This window comes from Ovis aries, chromosome 3 (assembly GCF_016772045.2).
Source record: "Ovis aries strain OAR_USU_Benz2616 breed Rambouillet chromosome 3, ARS-UI_Ramb_v3.0, whole genome shotgun sequence".
Lineage (NCBI taxonomy): Eukaryota > Metazoa > Chordata > Mammalia > Artiodactyla > Bovidae > Ovis > Ovis aries.
Genome location: NC_056056.1, coordinates 112643715 through 112662410, shown reverse-complemented (window position 1 = coordinate 112662410; position 18696 = coordinate 112643715). Strand labels below are relative to the sequence as shown.

The 18696-nt window shown below is 42.9% G+C and overlaps 1 protein-coding gene and 1 long non-coding RNA gene across 3 annotated transcripts in view; one reads left to right on the top strand and one right to left on the bottom strand.

The window, feature by feature from the left end:
- ZDHHC17 (zinc finger DHHC-type palmitoyltransferase 17) overlaps positions 1-6139 on the bottom strand; it is a 99821-nt gene extending 93682 nt beyond the window's left edge. For both annotated transcript variants that reach the window (XM_027967158.3, XM_042246542.2), the window contains exon 1: positions 6034-6139. In XM_027967158.3, the coding sequence (XP_027822959.1) occupies positions 6034-6126 (93 nt within the window). In that variant the 5' untranslated portion in view covers positions 6127-6139. The remainder of the gene's footprint in view (positions 1-6033) is intronic.
- A 233-nt stretch (positions 6140-6372) lies between these two features.
- On the top strand, positions 6373-17343 carry LOC105611134 (uncharacterized). Its single transcript, XR_001434340.4, has 4 exons — positions 6373-7274; positions 9906-10272; positions 11647-11864; positions 13024-17343. It is a non-coding gene; the product is annotated as an uncharacterized LOC105611134 (long non-coding RNA).
- Positions 17344-18696: the final 1353 nt, after the last annotated feature.

The following is an 18696-nucleotide window of genomic DNA, read 5'->3' as shown; positions in this document are numbered from 1 at the left end:
GGTGCACCTTCATCTCTCCAGAGGGACCTGAAGGCCACCAATTCATCTTTTGTTATTTTATAATGACTTACTCTGTGGCCTATCAAAGCATGAAGACCATACTTAGCTTTTCAATAAACACTCTTAGATCAAAGCACACATCTTTAAGAAAACTGTTGTTTAGTCACTAAGTCATGTCCAGCTCTTTTGTGACCCCATGGACTATAGCCCACCATGCTCCTCTGTCCATGGGATTTCCCAGTAAGAATACTGGAGTGGGTTGCCATTTCCTTTTATAGGGGATCTTCCCAACCCAGGGACTGAAGCCCATGTCCCCTGCTTGGCAGGCAGATTCTTTACTATTGAGCCACCTGAGAAGCCTTTGGTGTTGGTTTAGTTGCTAAGTCATGTCTAACTCCTTTTGAGCCCATGGACTGTAGCCTGCCAGGCTCCTCTGTCCATGGGATTCTCCAGGCAAGAATATTAGAATGGGTTGCCATTTCCTTCTCCAGGAGATCTTCCCAACCCAAGGATCAAACCCAGGACCCCTGTATTGCAGGTAGATTCCTTACCAACTGAGCTATGAGAGAATGGGAAGCCCTTAAGAAAATTAAATAGTGCAAGCAAATGTTTATAATAAAAAGCTGCCTGCCCATCCTCTCTTCAAACCCCAGACAACCAATTTTCTTTATCTTAGCTACTTAGTCAGTTGTCTCAATATCTAATACATGAATACTACTCTTGCCTGGGACATTACTAACTTATCACAACATTAACAGCTAACATGCATTGTGTTACCAAGTGCCAGACACAGAACTTTACACACGTTTTCTCATTTAATTTTCACAGCAACTTCATGATATAGGGGCTATTATGTCCCCATTTTAGTCTGGGAAACTGGAACACAGTACTCTGGAACTTGCCCAGAGTCACATGGGTAGCAAGTGGAAAACTAGGATTTGAACGGAACCACTTGCAACCTATACACTCCTATATGTACCTACTGAACAGTCCACTCTTAATAAAAATTTTGTGGGTAAGTCTCACAAATTAAACAAAAACAGTGATCAAAACAGTAAGATGGCCCTTCTCACAATCAAATGTAATTTTTTTGTTCTACAGATCAGTAATTTTCAATTTTGGCTTTGCCACAGTTCATGAGGTCACCGATTAATTGCATTTTCATTTTATATATATTGAATCAGTGGTTACTATGCTTGAGGTATAGTATTCTTAAATCTAAATTATAAGTATATGGCCTATAGCTGAATTTTTGTTGAATAAAAAAAGGGATCAGATCCTAAAGACTGACATAAAGACCTGTTTTGAAGGGAAAGAACGTGCCAGCAACCTATTAGAAAAAGAAAAGCAATTTTCAGTACTTCAGTTTAATACTCTAAACAAAGAAAAAATGAAACACTGCTGCTGCTAAGTCGCTTCAGTCATGTCCGACTCTGTGTGACCCTATAGATGGCAGCCCACCAGGCTCCCCCGTCCCTGGGATTCTCCAGGCAAGAACACTGGAGTGGGTTGCCATTTCCCTCTCCAATGCATGAAAGTGAAAAGTGAAAGTGAAGTCGCTCAGTCGCGTCCGACTCTCTGCGATCCCATGGACTGCAGCCCACCAGGCTCCTCCATCCACGGGATTTTCCAGGCAAGAGCACTGGAGTGGGGTGCCATCGCCTTCTCCAAAAATGAGACACAAATATACACAAATGTAACGTGAGGCAATTATAAGGGCTCTCCGTTTGAGCAAGAGCTGACTTAGAGCTTTGAACTGGATTGCCTAGATGATGTAGAACTTTCATCTCTTGATTGCTTCCTTTTTTTTCCCCTCAATTTCAAAACTTCTGTTACTGCCGTTTCTCTAGTGTCTCAATTTTTTTTAATGCTAACTTTTTTTGCTTCACGTTACATTTGTGTAAAATGAGACACAAATATACACAAATGTAATGTGAAGCAAAAAAACAGCATTAAAAAAAATGAGACACTAGAGAAAAGGCAGTAATCGAAGTTTTGAAATTGAGGGGAAAAAAAAGGAAGCAATCAAGAGATCAAAGTTCTACATCATCTAGGCAATCCAGTTCAAAGCTCTAAGTCAGCTCTTGCTCAAACAGAGAGCCTAATAATGATACTCTGACTGAAGGGAGTATCATGGCCTCATTATATGAAAGAGCAGGGTGGCTTACTGAGGATGTATTAGCAAGTGAGACGGAAGGCTGGTGACAGACAGCAAGTCAGCTGGATCTAGAGACCAACACATGGTATCCATCCACTTAAGTTTTACTTCTAACCAGTCTAGATAACGGGAATCCAAACTTACTGACTACACTTCTCCTTTCAGCAGTTACTTGGTTTCGCCTATCTTCCCAACTAGGTCATTAACTTCTGGACAGCAGAAGCTATCCATTACATTTTCACCCATAAAACCTAGCACAGAGCTGTGCATCTAGCGGAGAGATGATCAAGCCTATCAACCTCGAAAACTTGCAGCATACATCAGAACATTGAAGTCTGACGAAATCTGAAGACAGCACACAGTCTAGCCTCTTCATCTTAAAAGCAAAGAAACAAAGTATAATTCAAATGTCTACTGGCCTAAAGGAGAAAAGCTGGGATTAGCAGCCTAATTCCCCTGATAATCAGTTTATCTTTTTCCAAATAGCCTCTAATTTTTTCCATTAAAATAAAAGTCTATCTCATCAGAAAACAAAAGTCAACAGCATCAGTACTCACTTTATGTCAGGGCCCAAGGCCCTTTAGATTTGGTCAGCAGTCTATGTGCCTAGATCTGCCATGACTGCTTTATAAACGTTATTCTACTTAGAGGTAGGTACTATGAACCTAATTTCACAAAAGCATAAAATGTAATTTGACCATGATGATAGTAAGAGGCAGAATCTAGATTTTCCATTTGTCACTAGTCTTGGCTTTTAACCAGTAGCCTATATTGTTTCACACTGACTTTATCACAAATATCCTGAAGTCTCAAGATAAACAGATAATTAAATGACTTAATAAATGAATGGATTATTTAATTAACTGAAAAGTAAGGTTCTCTCACAGCAAATACTTCTAAAAAGGAGGGTTCATTGTTCATCTAGTTACATAATCCCCTAAGAAAGGTTTTAACAGTGAGCAGTCTGCATATTAACAGATTTAAGGAATAGATAATGTCTTTACCTCACAAATGATCTATTCAACAAATAGTGAGAAACAATTTTTGTGACACAGTGCTAAATTTGAACATAAAAAGTAAAATAAACTTGTTCCTGCAAGATCCTATTCCATTAAATTAAAGCATAAAACCTGAACAAGTTTCTAAACCATTTATCAAAATCAAAATAAATATATAACACCATTCTCCTTCTGGTTGGAGAAAGGAGAAACATTAGCTGAGCAGCTACAATGTGCCAGTTCTTCAAGCTCAACAAAGCTCAACACAACCTGATCCCTTAAAGCCAAATGAACTAGGCAGCATTTCCATTTTCTGATGAACAAACTGAGGCTTTAAGAGGCTAAGAACCTGTCTCAGGTCACTTGGCTCATTACTACAAATCCAGAATTGGAACCCAAGTTTGTCTAGCCAAAAGTCCATGCTAAGCAAGTTAAAGCTACTATTATCCTATTTGCTCACCAAAGCAAATAAAGGTTTGTTCAGTTTCTTTCCAAGGAAGAATGAAGACACTGCTTACTTCACCAACAAAAAAGGATACATTATCTCACTTAATCCTTATTATAGCTTATATTTCTTCATCCCATTATTAAAAATCATGAACCTAAAACTCAGAGAAGTAGCTTGCCCAAGAACAAACACAGAATTATCCCAGGTCTACTGTTTAGTCCCTAAGTCATGTCCAACTCTTTATAACCCCATGAACTGCAGCATGCCAAGCTTCCCCGTCCTTCACTACCTTCTGGAGTTTGCTCAGACTCATGTCCATTGAGTGGGTGGTGCCATTCAACCACCTCATCCTCTGTCCCCCCTTCTTCTTTTGCCTACAGTCTTTCCCAGCATCAGGGTCTTTTCCAATGTGTCAGCTCTTCGCATACCAGCTGTGAGTGCAAAACTAACCACAGGAAAAATGCATAGCTCTGGTATTAACAGTTAGGAGCTTAAGACTCAAAATATCTGAACTAAGCGAACCCCATGTTTGCCAAGTAAAAAGGAATGGTAACTGTCATGTATTTCAACTTTCACTTTCACTGATGAGGCAGTTGATTTTCTAGTTAAGAGTTTATCAAATGGTAACCTGAAGCCTGGTCTCTGAATTTCAAGCCTACAGGCCATTCCATCACACCAAGCAATCTCTGGATTAGTCGCCTGTTGAAATTATTCCTAAAGTACCAAACAATGAACTACTTCACAAAGCAAAAGTTTATGAAGAGAGAAAAGTTATGTTAAAATACACAGAATCAGTATTTATGTATTTAAAAATACTTTCACAGGAATAGGTGATTAGAAATATTCTAATTTTCAACATTTTCAGTGCATCTTCTGAAAACTTTGTCTATTTCTTTATATAGTTTTAGGGCCTGAAGCGTGAACTAAAAGAGAGAGATCTCCAATGCCAATTCTGAGAATTTTTTTACCATTTGGTCAAAAAAGAACGTTTAGTTTTATTGTACAGCTCTGTTTGTTAGAAATCCAGAGTAGCCTTTTCACTTAGAGTGGCCCAGGTATGCGCCTAAGGAACTGTCCCACTGTTTTTGATAAGTCAAAGTGACAAATGAGAAGGTGACGAGTATTAGTATATAACATGGGTAAGTGCTTGTATTTATATTTTACTAAGTAATACAAGCATGCTATGGGCTTCCCTCCTGGCTCAGTGGTAAAGAATCCACCTGCCAATGCAGGAGACGTGGGTCGGATCTCTAGGTGGGGGAAGATCCCCTGGAGAACGGGGATGGCAACCCACTCCAGTATTCTTGCCTGAAGAATCCCATGGCCAGAGAAGCCTGGCGGTCTACAGTACAAAGGGCTGCAAAAAAGTTTGTACCGACTTAACCACTAAACAACAAACAATACACTGGGTATAATCTCAACTGCAGAAATAAACAGAATCATTCTAATACATGCTAACCAGTTAGAGGCTTCCATGTTTGTTCACCCTACCACAACACAGAGATTGTCTTCATCCCTTACAAGGCTCATAAAAACTGTACGAGTTTTTCAGGAAGCTTTGCTGCTGCCCTCCGCACATCACTGTGGACCATTTAAAACCGGGAGGCATCAAGAATCGCTTCCAGGCCTGAATGAGCACTCCCTCAGTTATGAACTAAGAAGTAAACACGTACAGAATGCTACTGATCCTGGAGCGGAGCGCTGTTTACTTCCAGGGAAGACACTCATGTGATGGGAAAACGTGTTGCACTATCCTCTTCTGGCTCCTGTCCCCCTTAAAAACAAGATACTTAGACAAGCTACTGTGAGCGTGGGTCTATTCCCAAAAGTTTCGACCTCTCTTTTTAATCGTTTAAGGATAAACGCTAAAATACGGACATCCGACACAAGGTGCCCCGAGGTGCTGCCTATGGCACAACACGAAGGACATCACTTTGGCCAAGAAACTGTGTTCATACCCTACACATCTCCAGAGAGCCAAATGGGAGGAACAGACACGGTCGTTCACTCTGGTGAAGGGAAACTGAAGAAATCAAAACCAAACGCGCTTCCTTCTCCCCCCACCCCCGCGGGGAGGCTGGAGCAGAACTAGGCGCTCAAGCTGCGGTTCCAAACCAGCACCAGGGCCCCGTCTCCAGCGGACCGGCGAGCAGCGCAGCGCCAGCGGAGACCCGTCAGCACCTCCACCCCTGCCCTCCAGGCACAGCCGGGGCCGGCGTCCCGGAGCACGCCCCGGCCGGGCCCGCCCCGCTATCTCCTCCCCCGTTATCCGCTCACAGCCCGCTCGGGCCTGGACCTGCCTGCCCGCCCTCCCCAACTCCGGCACGCTCCACTACCCCACACGCGCAGGCCGCCGCCCAGCCGCGCGGCCGGGGGCGACGGGCCGGGGGGACCGCGGGCCGAGGACTGCGCCCGGAGCCGCTCCTCACCTCTGGATGGAGAAGGGGCACGCAGCCCGCTTCGCTCTCGTACTCATCCGGGCCGTCCGCCATCTTGGTGTTAAATCCCTCCTCCCGCTGCATGCCGGGAGAAAGCGTTTCACCCTCGCCGGGCTCGGGCGAGGCGGAGGGCGAGCGCGAGGGCGAGCGCGAGCCCCGCCGGAGGCGACGCGGTCGCCGCCGCCTCCTCCCCCTCCCCCCGTGCCGCCCCCTCTGCCCCCTCCCCCTCGGAGCGCGCGGGGCCCTGCGCGCGCGCGCGCGCGTGTGGGGCCGGCCCGCGCGGGAGCGCGCTCTGCTGCACTGCGCCGGGGCCGGCGGGCCTGAGGCTCTGGGCGTGGGCGCCGCCGCGCGGGGGCGGGCCCTGGCCTCCCGCAGCCCTGCGCCTCTGGCTGCCGGGGGGATTCGGCCGCCCAGCGAGGGGGTAACCCGGTCCTTCACGTGGGAAACCTTGCGGCGGCGCAGCCACGAGGGCAGGGCTCGGAGCCGTGCAGCCGGGACTCGGGGGCCCGGGCCGTCGGGACAGCCCACGCCAGCAAATCCCGCTGCCCCGATCCGAGACCCCCGGGGCACGTCCTCAGCGACCTGGGGTGCAGCCATCACCCCGCTCCGCGTACTAGCTTTGGGACGCTCAGGCTTGAATCCAGATGTGCATCGCTCCTGGAAAAAGAAAAACGCACCCCTTCCTCCGCCCTCAGAAAGATCGTCCCGCAGTTTATGCCTCCGGGGGGACCCCGGAAAACACGGATAAAGCTTGGGATTTCTTCCTGAAGAAGCCTTTTTAAGATGATCCCAAACTGCCCTGTCTTAAATTACGAATAACCACATTTAAAATGAACGCCCTCAAAATCCGCACGCCCCCTTCTGCTACATTTTAATGTAATCCAGGAATTCAGAACTGAAGTTATTTAAGCTGAATTCGCTGAAATGCGAACCAGAGGAAAATACATTTTTTTAACGGATATCAGGGCTCCATGGTTGGTAGCGGGGATTGGGTTTTAGAAATGTGCTGATGGCACCGTTATAGAAAGTATTTATTTATTAGCTATTAAAAATCGAAAATCTAAACTGCTCAGAGAACGATTTAGCAACAAGCATTATTTCATAGGGATCCTGATACTAACCTGTTTTGTGTTAAAGCCAAATCAGGAAGAAGCCTGCAATCCGACAGTATCAGATTTATTTGTAATCAGGAGGGAGGGCACTCCAAGGAAGCTTGGATACCGCTCAGAAAGGTAGGAGAAAGCATCTTCTGTGAGGTTTAGGTTCCCGCCAGAGGAGGTCTGTAGGGTCTGGGTGAGCGGGGATCGGTTCTGGATTGGACGCTGTTTCTGAGGCGGGATTTGGAAAAGAGGGGTAACCGGGGATTGGATGCTGTCAGTGGGAGAGGGCGGCTTAGTAATTGGGTAGTATAGTAATAAAAAAGCAAAGTGTCTGGGCATCATTGGCAAGAGAAAAGTATCGCTCAGAGCGGGGTGAAAATAGCATTTTACAGACGCTGCATGGCTGGGGGTGGGGGTGGGGGGGAAATGGCATCTCTGTCAACTTTGTGGCTGGTTTTATCAGTGTCTGTTCTCCCAGCACAGTTGCTTTTTCTCATTTTGGTCTGAGCTGATTTTCATTCTTTTGATCCTGGCCCAAACCAAAAATTTTGGTTCTGACTCCTCCACCCATTATGCAGAATTAAACAGAATTAGGGTCCTGCTTTCGGTGCTCCAAACTGCTTTCAGACACATTTTCACATGGACAGAAATAATTTTCGCTACAACAATTCAGTTTTCATCTTGTCCCATTGGTGTAGATAAGATCGAATTAGAGAAGGAAAGGAGTATGTGAAATTTGACATGTGTTTAACTTGGGGATGCGGTGTAGTTACTGACTAGAGTTCTTGGACCCTTTAATAAATGGAAATTGATAAGAGGCCAGGCTTCAGGCAAAGCTTTATCGGGACTCACAGCAGGAGGAAGTGAATTCAAGTAACAGGTGCCCTTGCTCTCCTAGGAGGTCAGGCTGGTTCCTTAAATGGAGTAAGTGTTGGGCTGATTGGTGGGATGGCTGGGGGATGGGGTGTTTAGGTGGTCTGCTCTCCCCCTTGGTGGTACTGTGTGTAGGGATGATACAAAATACTCTGCTCCCCACACCACCAAAATGGCAGTTGGTTTATGCCCTGTTTGTGTCTTATTTTTGACAGTTGCCCTAGCTGCACGTGTAGTTAATTTTAGCCCCTTATGGTTTCTCTATATCCTGCTGCTCGAGGAGACTTTTGTCCAGGTACAAATGCAAGCAATCTGGTAGAGAGTCCCAGGTCCCAGTTGCCTCAGTGCTAATGGTGCTCTGATTCACTATGCTGGACCCCTGCCAGGTTTCCTGTTCAGAAGGATATTAAAAAAGCAAACTTACATGAGGGCTTCCTTGGTGGCTCAGACGGTAAAGACTCTGCCTGCAACACAGGAGATGTGAGTTTGATCCCTGGATCTGGGAGATCCCCTGGAGAAGGAAATGACAACCTGCTCCAGTATTCCTGCCTGGGGAATTCCAAGGACTGAGGAGCCTGGTGGGCTACAGTCCATGGGGTCCCAAAGCATCGGATGCGGCTGAATAACTTAACACACACACACACATGAGGATTTTCATTAGGACAGTTTGGATGTGTGGTAACTTACAGGCCCAGACTGTGACCGGGCTGCTTTCACAATGCTCCCTGGCAGTGCTGCCGCTGACCTCTTCCCCAAGCTCCTGGCCCGTCGCTGCATGGATGTATCCTGATTAGTTTATGTCCCCTAAGGTATCAGATCAGGCTTCCACGGTGGCTCAGCGGTAAAGAACCTGCCTGTAACGCAGGAGCTGCAGGAGCTGCAGGTTCGATCCCTGGGTAGCAAAGATCCCCTGGAGGAGGGCATGGCAACCCACTCCAGTATTCTTGCCTGGAGAATTCCATGGACAGAGGAGCCTGGCGGGCTCCAGTCCATGGGGTCACCAAAGAGTCAGACACAAGAAACTTGGCACACACGCAAACATGCTTGCAAGGTATTAGATCAGCAACTCGGGGCTCCTCTCTCATTGACTTATTTATACCTAAGAATCAGACTGAGAGTTAGAAATTGAGCTAAAGTTGGTTCAGCTGATTTATATTATGTAGGAAACATTCTTCTATCCAGATTTCCCAGGCTAGTCAGACCACCTGGGTTTGAATCCTGTTTCTGTCGTCTTTACTTTCTTCCCTACATATCTGAGTCCAGCTTCGTTTCTACTCTTAGTTCCTATTTGAGGACAGAGTATTTCTTCTTTTGTGTACTTTTTCCTTTCCTTGAGGAAATGGTGAAGACAAAAGCCCTGTTGAGGCAAAATACAGCCTGTGTGAGAAAACCTGGGTTATTTTATCTTTGCTGAAAGTTTATTCTAGCTCATATCTCTTATCTCTTTCCCATAAGGAAATGCCCTGAGACTTCAGATTGTCTCCCCATCTTAAAGTCCTGGAACTTTCACTTTCGTTGTAAACCTCAGCTCCGTGGTTCACTTTCTCTACCTCACCAGACTTTCTTGCAGCTATTTCTAGTAATGTACAGTCACAAAATGAAACACAAAACCAAACTAGGTTGGTTTCTCTGCCAATTAGTGTGAATCTCAGATATTTGCTATCTTTATCAGTGTAGCTTGAGTTAGGTAGGTGGATGAAAGGGCACAGTTAAGAAGTAAGCTCATTCATTCTTCTCTGCTTTGTTTCAGAATATTATGCTCCTTTGTGTCCCTGTCTATTTTTTATTTCTCTCTCTCTCTCTCTCTTTTTAACTTTAGGATATGCCACTTTCATTTTTTGATTGCTAAATTGGTGAATTTTCTAGACCTTTTTTTTTTTTTTTTAACAGGTACTAAGGGAGAAAATCTGTAGTGCAGTTTTAACTGACCATCTGGACATTTCAGAAATCCCCCACAGCTGAAAGTTTTCCTCCATCCTCACTCAGCTTTTGATCTGCTAATATAATTAGATACTAGAGCAGGGGTCCCCAATCTCTAATCTAATGCCTGATGATCTGAGATGGAGCTGATGTAATAATAAAAGTAAAGGGCACAATAAATGTCATGTGCTTGAATCATCCTCCCTACCCTGGTCGGTGGAAAAATTGTCTTCCACGAAACTGGACCCTGGTGCCAAAAAGATTGGGAACCGCTGTTCTAGAGACTGTTCTCAGATTTCTGAACCTGAGAGTTCCCTGACACCTCCACCCCTCATTGGTAAGTTTGGGTTATTTCTACGATTGGTTACCTCATTCACTGCAAGACTTTTTTCCTAATTTCATCCCCTGAGATTCATCTCAAATTCAACTTTTGTGATACTTGCCTTTAGATTAGTCAATTATGAGAAGACAGTGGGAACTACAGATTTCCAAACATACATACACACGAGTTTGCATAAATATTAGAGAGTTCAGGACTTTCTCAGCGTAGTCCAGGGATCCCAGTTTGGGAAAAAAAAGAAAAATCCTGATGGTGATAAATGATGACTCTAGTTCTTGACTAATAACTTTAACCTTTAAAGGACTTTGAGAAGTCATCTAGTTTATCCTAGGTTAAATAAAATTAAAATAATTCTCAGTAAGTATATGGGCTTCCTTGGCAGCTCAGCAGTAGAGAATCTGCCTGCCAATGCAGGAGACACAGGTTCCATTCCTGGGCTGGGAAGATCCCCGACAGTAGGAAATGTTAACCAGCTGTTGACTTTTTTTGTGATTACACATACAGATCAAGTAACGCCCTAGTGGATGCTCTTTAACTTGCTTTGAGACTCACTAGGGTCTTGATGAAAGTGAAAGAGGAGAGTGAAAAAGCTGGCTTAAAGCTCAACATTCAGAAAACAAAGATCATGGCATCTGGTCCCATCACTTCATGGGAAATAGATGGGGAAACAGTAGACTTTATTTTGGGGGGCTCCAAAATCACTGCAGATGGTGACTGTAGCCATGAAATTAAAAGACGCTTACTCCTTGGAAGAAAAGTTATGACCAACCTAGATAGCATATTCAAAAGCAGAGACATTACTTTGCCAACTAAGGTCCGTCTAGTCAAGGCTATGGTTTTTCCAGTGGTCATGTATGCATGGACTATGAAGAAAGCTGAGCGCCAAAGAACTGATGCTTTTGAACTGTGGTGCTGGAGAAGACTCTTGAGAATCCCTTGGACTGCAAGGAGATCCAGCCAGTGCATTCTGAAGGAGATCAGCCCTGGGATTTCTTTGGAGGGAATGATACTGAAGCTGAAGCTCCAGCACTTTGGCCACCTCATGTGAAGAGTTGACTCATTGGAAAAGACTGTGATGCGGGGAGGGATTGGGGGCAGGAGGAGAAGGGGACGACCGAGGATGAGATGGCTGGATGGCATCACTGACTCGATGGACATGAGTCTGAGTGAACTCTGGGAGATGGTGATGGACAGGGAGGCCTGGCATGCTGCAATTCATGGGGTTGCAAAGAGTCGGACACAACTGAGTGACTGAACTGACTGACTGAGGGTCCATTAGTCGTTATTACAGAGCTCTGTGGATGAAGATATTCTGTGGTCATTCTGGCCTTGCAGCCCATTATCACAATTGTGTCCACTTTCCTTCTGTAGGTTAAGTGCTACCACCAGGCCTCCGCTGTTTTGGATTCCTGTCAATCCAGATAATGTTAAGGAACCCAGTCCCACAGCAGCATCTCTTCACTGTCACCTGTAATGGATAACTGCCACTGGGCTTCTTGGAGACGTCAATGGTATCCTCACCACCGACTTTCTTACTGCCTTTGAGGTGGGTGCACCCACCAGACTCTTACAGAGAACACAGTCAGATGGTGAGTTCTCAGGGATAATATTATAAGTTTTTCTTACATTCTAACCTCTCTGAGCCTTCAGACACCTTCCTCAAGGCAGTCAAGGCACTTCTAGAGTCTGTCCTTCATTTCCTATAGGTCTTCACCCTATCCGAGGTCTAAGGAGCCATCCTAGCAATATATTAGACTTAGCTCATGTGTCCTGCCACATCGTGAAACTCCAGATGGTTTTCAACCTCAGTGAGTTCTCTGCTGTCCTTCTTTGCCTTCCCTGATCTGGCAGTTTCAGGATTCACTCCTCTGTTCCTTCAGGTAAATAAATGTTAACCAGGTCTTACAGATCTTTGTTTCTGTGTCTGTTGCTTCTACAGGTTTACTGTAGGGTCTCCAGAAAAGGGAGGCTATTCTTAAGCAAAGCAGAGGAAGCTATTTGTACCAACACAGATTTCATAAGACATTTTGACAATTTCTCATGCTTGTTCACCGAAATGCTACTGTTCAGAGTCTCAGGATTCTACTTTTTCCCCTTATAGGGCCCTGCCTTTAGCATAGAAGACTTGTCGAGACAGTATATTCAGTCTTCTGTGTAGCTCTGTGTCCTTCCAACTCAGTCCTGGATCTGATTATCAGCACAGTTTGCTTTGTGGATACAAAAAATAAGCATCCCTTTAAGTACCGCCTTGGAGGCTTTCTGATTTTCATAGCCTGCCTGGAGTAAAGTGTTGGTAACATGAGTCTATCCTTTCTTTACGTCTTCATGCCCTGCCCTGCATGTATGCTCATGTAGCCCACTAGGCTCCTCTGTCCATGGAATTTTCCAGGCAAGAATACTGGAGCTGGTTACCATTTCCTTCTCCAGGGGATCTTCCCAACCCAGGGATCAAACCCATGACTCTTGAGTCTCTTGCACTGGCAGGCAGATTCTTAAACACTGTGCCACCTGGGCAGAAAGTCTTCATGAGTCCTTAACAAAAATAAGTCAATCTACAGGTCTTACAACTGCCATTGTCTTCAGGCCGTTCGAGGGCCATCCTTACTTGGTTCATAGACAAACGCTTGACTTTCTACGTGTGATTTTGCACATGGCACTGTATATATGTCAGTGCCACTCTCTCAGAGCATCCAACCCTCTCCTTCCCCCACCCCAGCCCCCGCCCCCATGTCTTTCTGTTGTCTGCAGGCATAGGTTTTGAGCTGGTCGTCACTCTGGGTGCCTGGAGCTTTGTCCTGATGAGAGCCTTTGGAGAGCTGTGTACATTGTCCCTCGGAATTGTCAGGAGTGCCTGACGTGGAGGAGCTGATGATGGATTCTCTGGCTCTACCCTTCAGTGTCAGCTCCTTCCACCCCCCAGTCTGTGCCTGTGCTAAAATAGCTGGCTGGGCTTCTGTAGGCATCCCAGGTGGTGGCGGCAGAGTTCCTACTGCAGTAGCAAGAGATGTCCCAAGCACTTGACACAGACCGTGGCAGAGCAGAGTTGGCTCCAGCAGAAATGGCTGGAGCAAAGTGGTAAGCCAAGCAAGTATGAAGGATGAATGAATGTGTCTACATTCATGTACATCTGACTTATTGTGATGATCAGACTATACCAGGATTATTTCTCTATGTCCTGTCACAAATGCTAGATGCTAAGTACTTTAAAAATAGGAACATGGGATAAATTGGTATTGTGTGTCTCCTGAAATGATGCGCTGAGAAGCCAATGTCACTCCTGTGATATTCCTACCGAAAGTCATATCCTGAATCGAATCATGAAGCAGAAACATCTGACAAACCCAAAGTGAGGGACATTCTACAAAATATACGGCCTGTACTCCTTGAAAATGTCACTGTCATAAAGGACAAAGGAAGAGTGAGGAATTATTCTGAGTTAAATAAAAATTGAATGCAATATGTGACCCAGAATCTTATGTTGCATTAGCAGACAACATATGTTGCTGCTGGAACAACTGGCAAAATTTGAATACAATCTGTATAGTAGACAGTACTTTTGTATCAATGTTACCTTCCTGATTTTAATCATTGCCTTATGATTATATAAAAAAATGTTCTTGGTTTTAGGAAATTTATGCTGGAATATTTAAGTATAATGGAATGTTATGACAAAGTCTCAAGGAGAAAATAATAAAATGTTAATATTTGGGGAATCTGGGTAAAGGATATGTAGCAATTTTGTATTCAGTTACCACAGCAAAGATCTGAAATTATGTCAAAACAAAGAATTTTAATTTTAAACAAATGGTAGACACTTATTTATTCACATATATGTATGCTGCTGCTGCTGCTAAGTTGCTTCAGTCGTGTCTGACTCTGTGCCACCCCAGAGATGGCAGCCCACCAGGCTCCCCCGTCCCTGGGATTCTCCAGGCGAGAACACTGGAGTGGGTTGCCATTTCCTTCTCCAGTGCATGAAAGTGAAGTCAGTCAGTTGTGTCTGACTCTTCGCGACCCCATGGACTGCAGCCCACCAGGCTTCTCCATCCATGGGATTTTCCAGGCAAGAGAACTGGAGTGGGGTGCCATTGCCTTCTCTGACGTATATGTATATATGTGTATAAATGTGCATGTGTAATTAACTAATTAATTATCAAGCACCTAGAGCAATGCTTGCTGTCATGTACTAGGTTTTCAGTAAATGTTGTATCAATAGAAATCAGCAAAGGAGTGCTCTGAAACAAAGCAAAGGTGGGTTTCTATGTGATCCAGCATTTCCTTTCCCCATCGTGATAATTCCAGACACCGTGCTTAGGATTCAAGCTGCTTCACCATAAGCTACCACATAACTTACAAATGCAAACTGTACTTTATTTTTTTTAATTAATTACTTAATTATTTTACTTTACAATATTGTATTGGTTTTGCCATACACTGACATGAATCTGCCATGGGTGTACATGTGTTCCCCATCCTGAATCCCCCTCCCCATCCCATCCCTCTGGGTCATCCCGCTGCACCAGCCCCGAGCACCCTGCATCAAACCTGGACTGGCGATTAGTTTCACATGTGATAACTTATATGGTTCAGTGCCATTCTCCCACATCATCCCACCCTCCACCTCTCCCACAGAGTCCAAAAGACCGCTCTATACATCTGTGTCTCTTTTGCTGTCTCACATACAGGGTTATCATTACCATCTTTCTAAATTCCATATATATGAGTATACTGTATTCCATATATATTTAGTATACTGTATTAGTATTTTTCTTTCTGGCTTACTTCACTCTGTATAATAGGCTCCAGTTTCATCCACCTCATTAGAACTGATTCAAATGTATTCTTTTTAATGGCTGAGTAATATTCCATTGTGTATATGTACCACAGCTTTCTTATCCATTTGTCTGCCGATGGACATCTAGGTTGCTTCCATGTCCTGGCTATTATATAAACAGTGCTGTGATGAACATTGGGAGTACATGTGTCTCTTTCAATTCTGGTTTCCTCGGTGTATATGCCCAGCAGTGGGATTGCTGGGTCTTATGGCAGTTCTATTTCCAGTTTTTTAAGGAGCCTCCACACTATTCTCCATAGTGGCTGTACTAGTTTGCATTCCCACCAACAGTGTAAGAGGGTTCCCTTTTCTCCACACCCTTTCCAGCATTTATTGCTTGTTGACTTTTGAATAGCAGCCATTCTGACTGGCATGAAATGGTACCTCATTGTGGTTTTGATTTGCATTTCTCTGATAATGAGTGATGTTGAGCATCTTTGCATATGTTTGTTAGCCATCTGTATGTCTTCCTTGGAGAAATGTCTGTTTAGTTCTTTGGCCCACTTTTTGATTGGGTCGTTTATTTTTCTGGAATTGAGCTGCATAAGTTGCTTGTATATTTTTGAGATTAATTCTTTGTCCGTTGCTTTGTTTGCTATTATTTTATCCCATTCTGAAGGCTGTCTTTTCACCTTGCTTATAGTTTCCTTTGTTTTGCAGAAGCTTTTAATTTTAATTAAGTCCCATTTATTTTCGCTTTTATTTCCAGTATTCTGGGAGGTGGGTCATAGAGGATTCTGCTGTGGTTTATGTCGGAGAGTGTTTTGCCTATGTTTTCCTCTAGGAGTTTTATAGTTTCTAGTCTTATGTTTAGATCTTTAATCCATTTTGAGTTTATTTTTGTGTATGGTGTTAGAAAGTGATCTAGTTTCATTCTTTTACAAGTGGTTGACCAGTTTTCCTAGCACCAGTTGTTAAAGAGATTATCTTTTCTCCGTTGTATATTCTTGCCTCCTTTGTCAAAGATAAGGTGTTCATAGGTGTGTGGATTCATCTCTGGGCTTTCTATTTTGTTCCATTGATCTATATTTCTATCTTTGTGCCAGTACCATACTGTCTTGATGACTGTGGCTTTGTAGTAGAGCCTGAAGTCAGGCAGGTTGATTCCTCCAGTTCCATTCTTCTTTCTCAAGACTGCTTTGGCTATTTGAGTTTTTTTGTGTTTCCATACAAATTGTGAAATTATTTGTACTAGTTCTCTGAAAAATACCGTTGGTAGCTTGATAGGGATTGCATTGAATCTGTAGATTGCTTTGGGTAGTATACTCATTTTCACTATACTGATTCTTTTGATCCATGAACACGGTATATTTCTCCATGTATTTGTGTCCTCTTTGATTTCTTTCATCAGTGTTTTATAGTTTTCTATATATAGGTCTTTTGTTTCTTTAGGTAGATATATTTTTAGGTAGAATAGTATTTTATTCTTTCGTTGCAATGGTGAATGGAATTGTTTCCTTAATTTCTCTTTCTGTTTTCTCATTGTTAGTGTATAGGAATGCAAAGGATTTTTGTGTGTTGATTTTATATCCTGCAACTTTACTATATTCGTTGATTAGCTCTAGTAATTTTCTGGTAGAGTCTTTAGGGTTTCAAACTGTACTTTAAAAGTGTACTTTGACCTAACATTTAAGGAGAAAGTTACACTGATTCTCTACAATCTTTTTTAGAGGACAGAAGCAGAAAAAATACTTCCTAACTCATTCTAGTTCTAATTCACTAGCATTACTCTAATATCAGGATAAGACAAAGATGTTATTAACACAAGAACGGAAGGATTCAGAGCAATTTCTCTCATGAATGCCAGTGCCAAAATTCTCAACAAAATACTAGCAAATTGAATCCAACAATGTATAAAAAGAAGTATGCCCTACAACCAAGTGAGAATTATCCCAACCACTCAGGTGATTCAATGGAAGTCAATTAACATAATCCATCACATCAAAAGGCTAAAAAAGAGAAATAAGATCATATCAATAAATGAGGAAGAGGCACTTGACAAAATCCAATACCCATCCAACATAAAAACTCTCAGTAAATTAGCAATAAAGGGAGAACTTCCTCAACTTGATTTTAAAAACTAAAAAAAAGTATGATATAGATAATATCATTCTTAGTGGTGAGAAACTAGAAGCTTTCACACTAAAATCAGAAATAAGGGAAAGATATTCCCTCTTATTGCTCCTTTGCAACACTATATTGGAGATACTGGCTAATTCCATAAAACAAGAAAATGAACTAAAATGTGTACATCTTGGGAAGGAAGAAATTAAACTGTCTTTGTTTGCAGATGGCATGATTGTCAGAGATTTTACAAAAAGAAACCTCCTGGAGCTAATAACTGATTATAACAAGGTTGCAGGACACAAGATTAATACACATGAATCAGTTGCCTTCCTATATGCCTGCAGTGAAACAAGTAGAATTTGAAATTCAAAACACAATGCTGTTTACAAACATGAAATAACTAGGCATAAACATAACAAATAACTAGGCATAAACATAACAAATATGTGCAAGTCCTATATTAGGAAAATGGCAACCCTCTGAAGAACAAAATTAAAGAACTAAATAAATGGGAAAAGATTTCATGCTCCTAGGTAGGAAGACTCAATATTGTTTTTCCCAAATTGATATATAAATCCAATGCAATCCCAATCAAAATCCCAGAAAGTCATTTGTGTTGATGTTCATTTGCTAAGTTGCATCCGACTCTTTGTCACCCCATGGACTGCAGCACTCCAGGCTTCCTTGCGCTTCACTATCTCCCAGAGTTTGCTCAAACTCATGTCCATTGAGTCAATGATGCCATCCAACCATCTTATCCTCTGTCACCCGCCCTTTCCTCCTGCTTTCAATCTTTCCCAGCATCAGGGTCTTTTCCAATGAGTTGACTTTTGCATCAGGTAACAAAAGTATTGGAGCTTCAGCTTCAGCATCAGTTATTTTCTGAATGTTGACAAAATGATTCTGAAGTATATATGGAGAGACAAAAGATAAAATAGTCAATACAATACTGAAAGAAAAGTACAAAGGTCAAGAATGACACTACCCAATTTAAGACTAACTATAAAGCTATAGTAGTCAAGACAATGTTACTGGTGAAAGGCTAGACAAGTAGATCAATGGAACAAAATAGAAAGCTCAGAAACAGAGCCAGAAGTATATAGTTGATTTATCTGACAAATGAGCAAAGGCATTACAACAGAGTAAAAAAAGGGTTTTCAACAAATGGTACTGGAACAACTGGATATCCACATGCACAAAAATAATAGTGAATCTAGACATAGACCTTATACTCTTCACAAAATTTAACTGAAAATGGATGACAGATCTGAATGGAAACTATAAAAACTTCTAGAAGATAGCACAGAGAAAACTTAGATGACCTTTCTTATGCTGATGACTTTTTAAATACACCACCAAAGGATGATACATTAAAGAAATAATGGATAAGCCAAAATTATTAAAATTTAAAAACTTCTGCTCTGTGAAAAGTATGTCATAAATATGAGAATACCAGCATCAGACTAGGAAGAAATATTTGCAAAAGACACATCTGTTCAAAGACTATTACCCAAATTAAA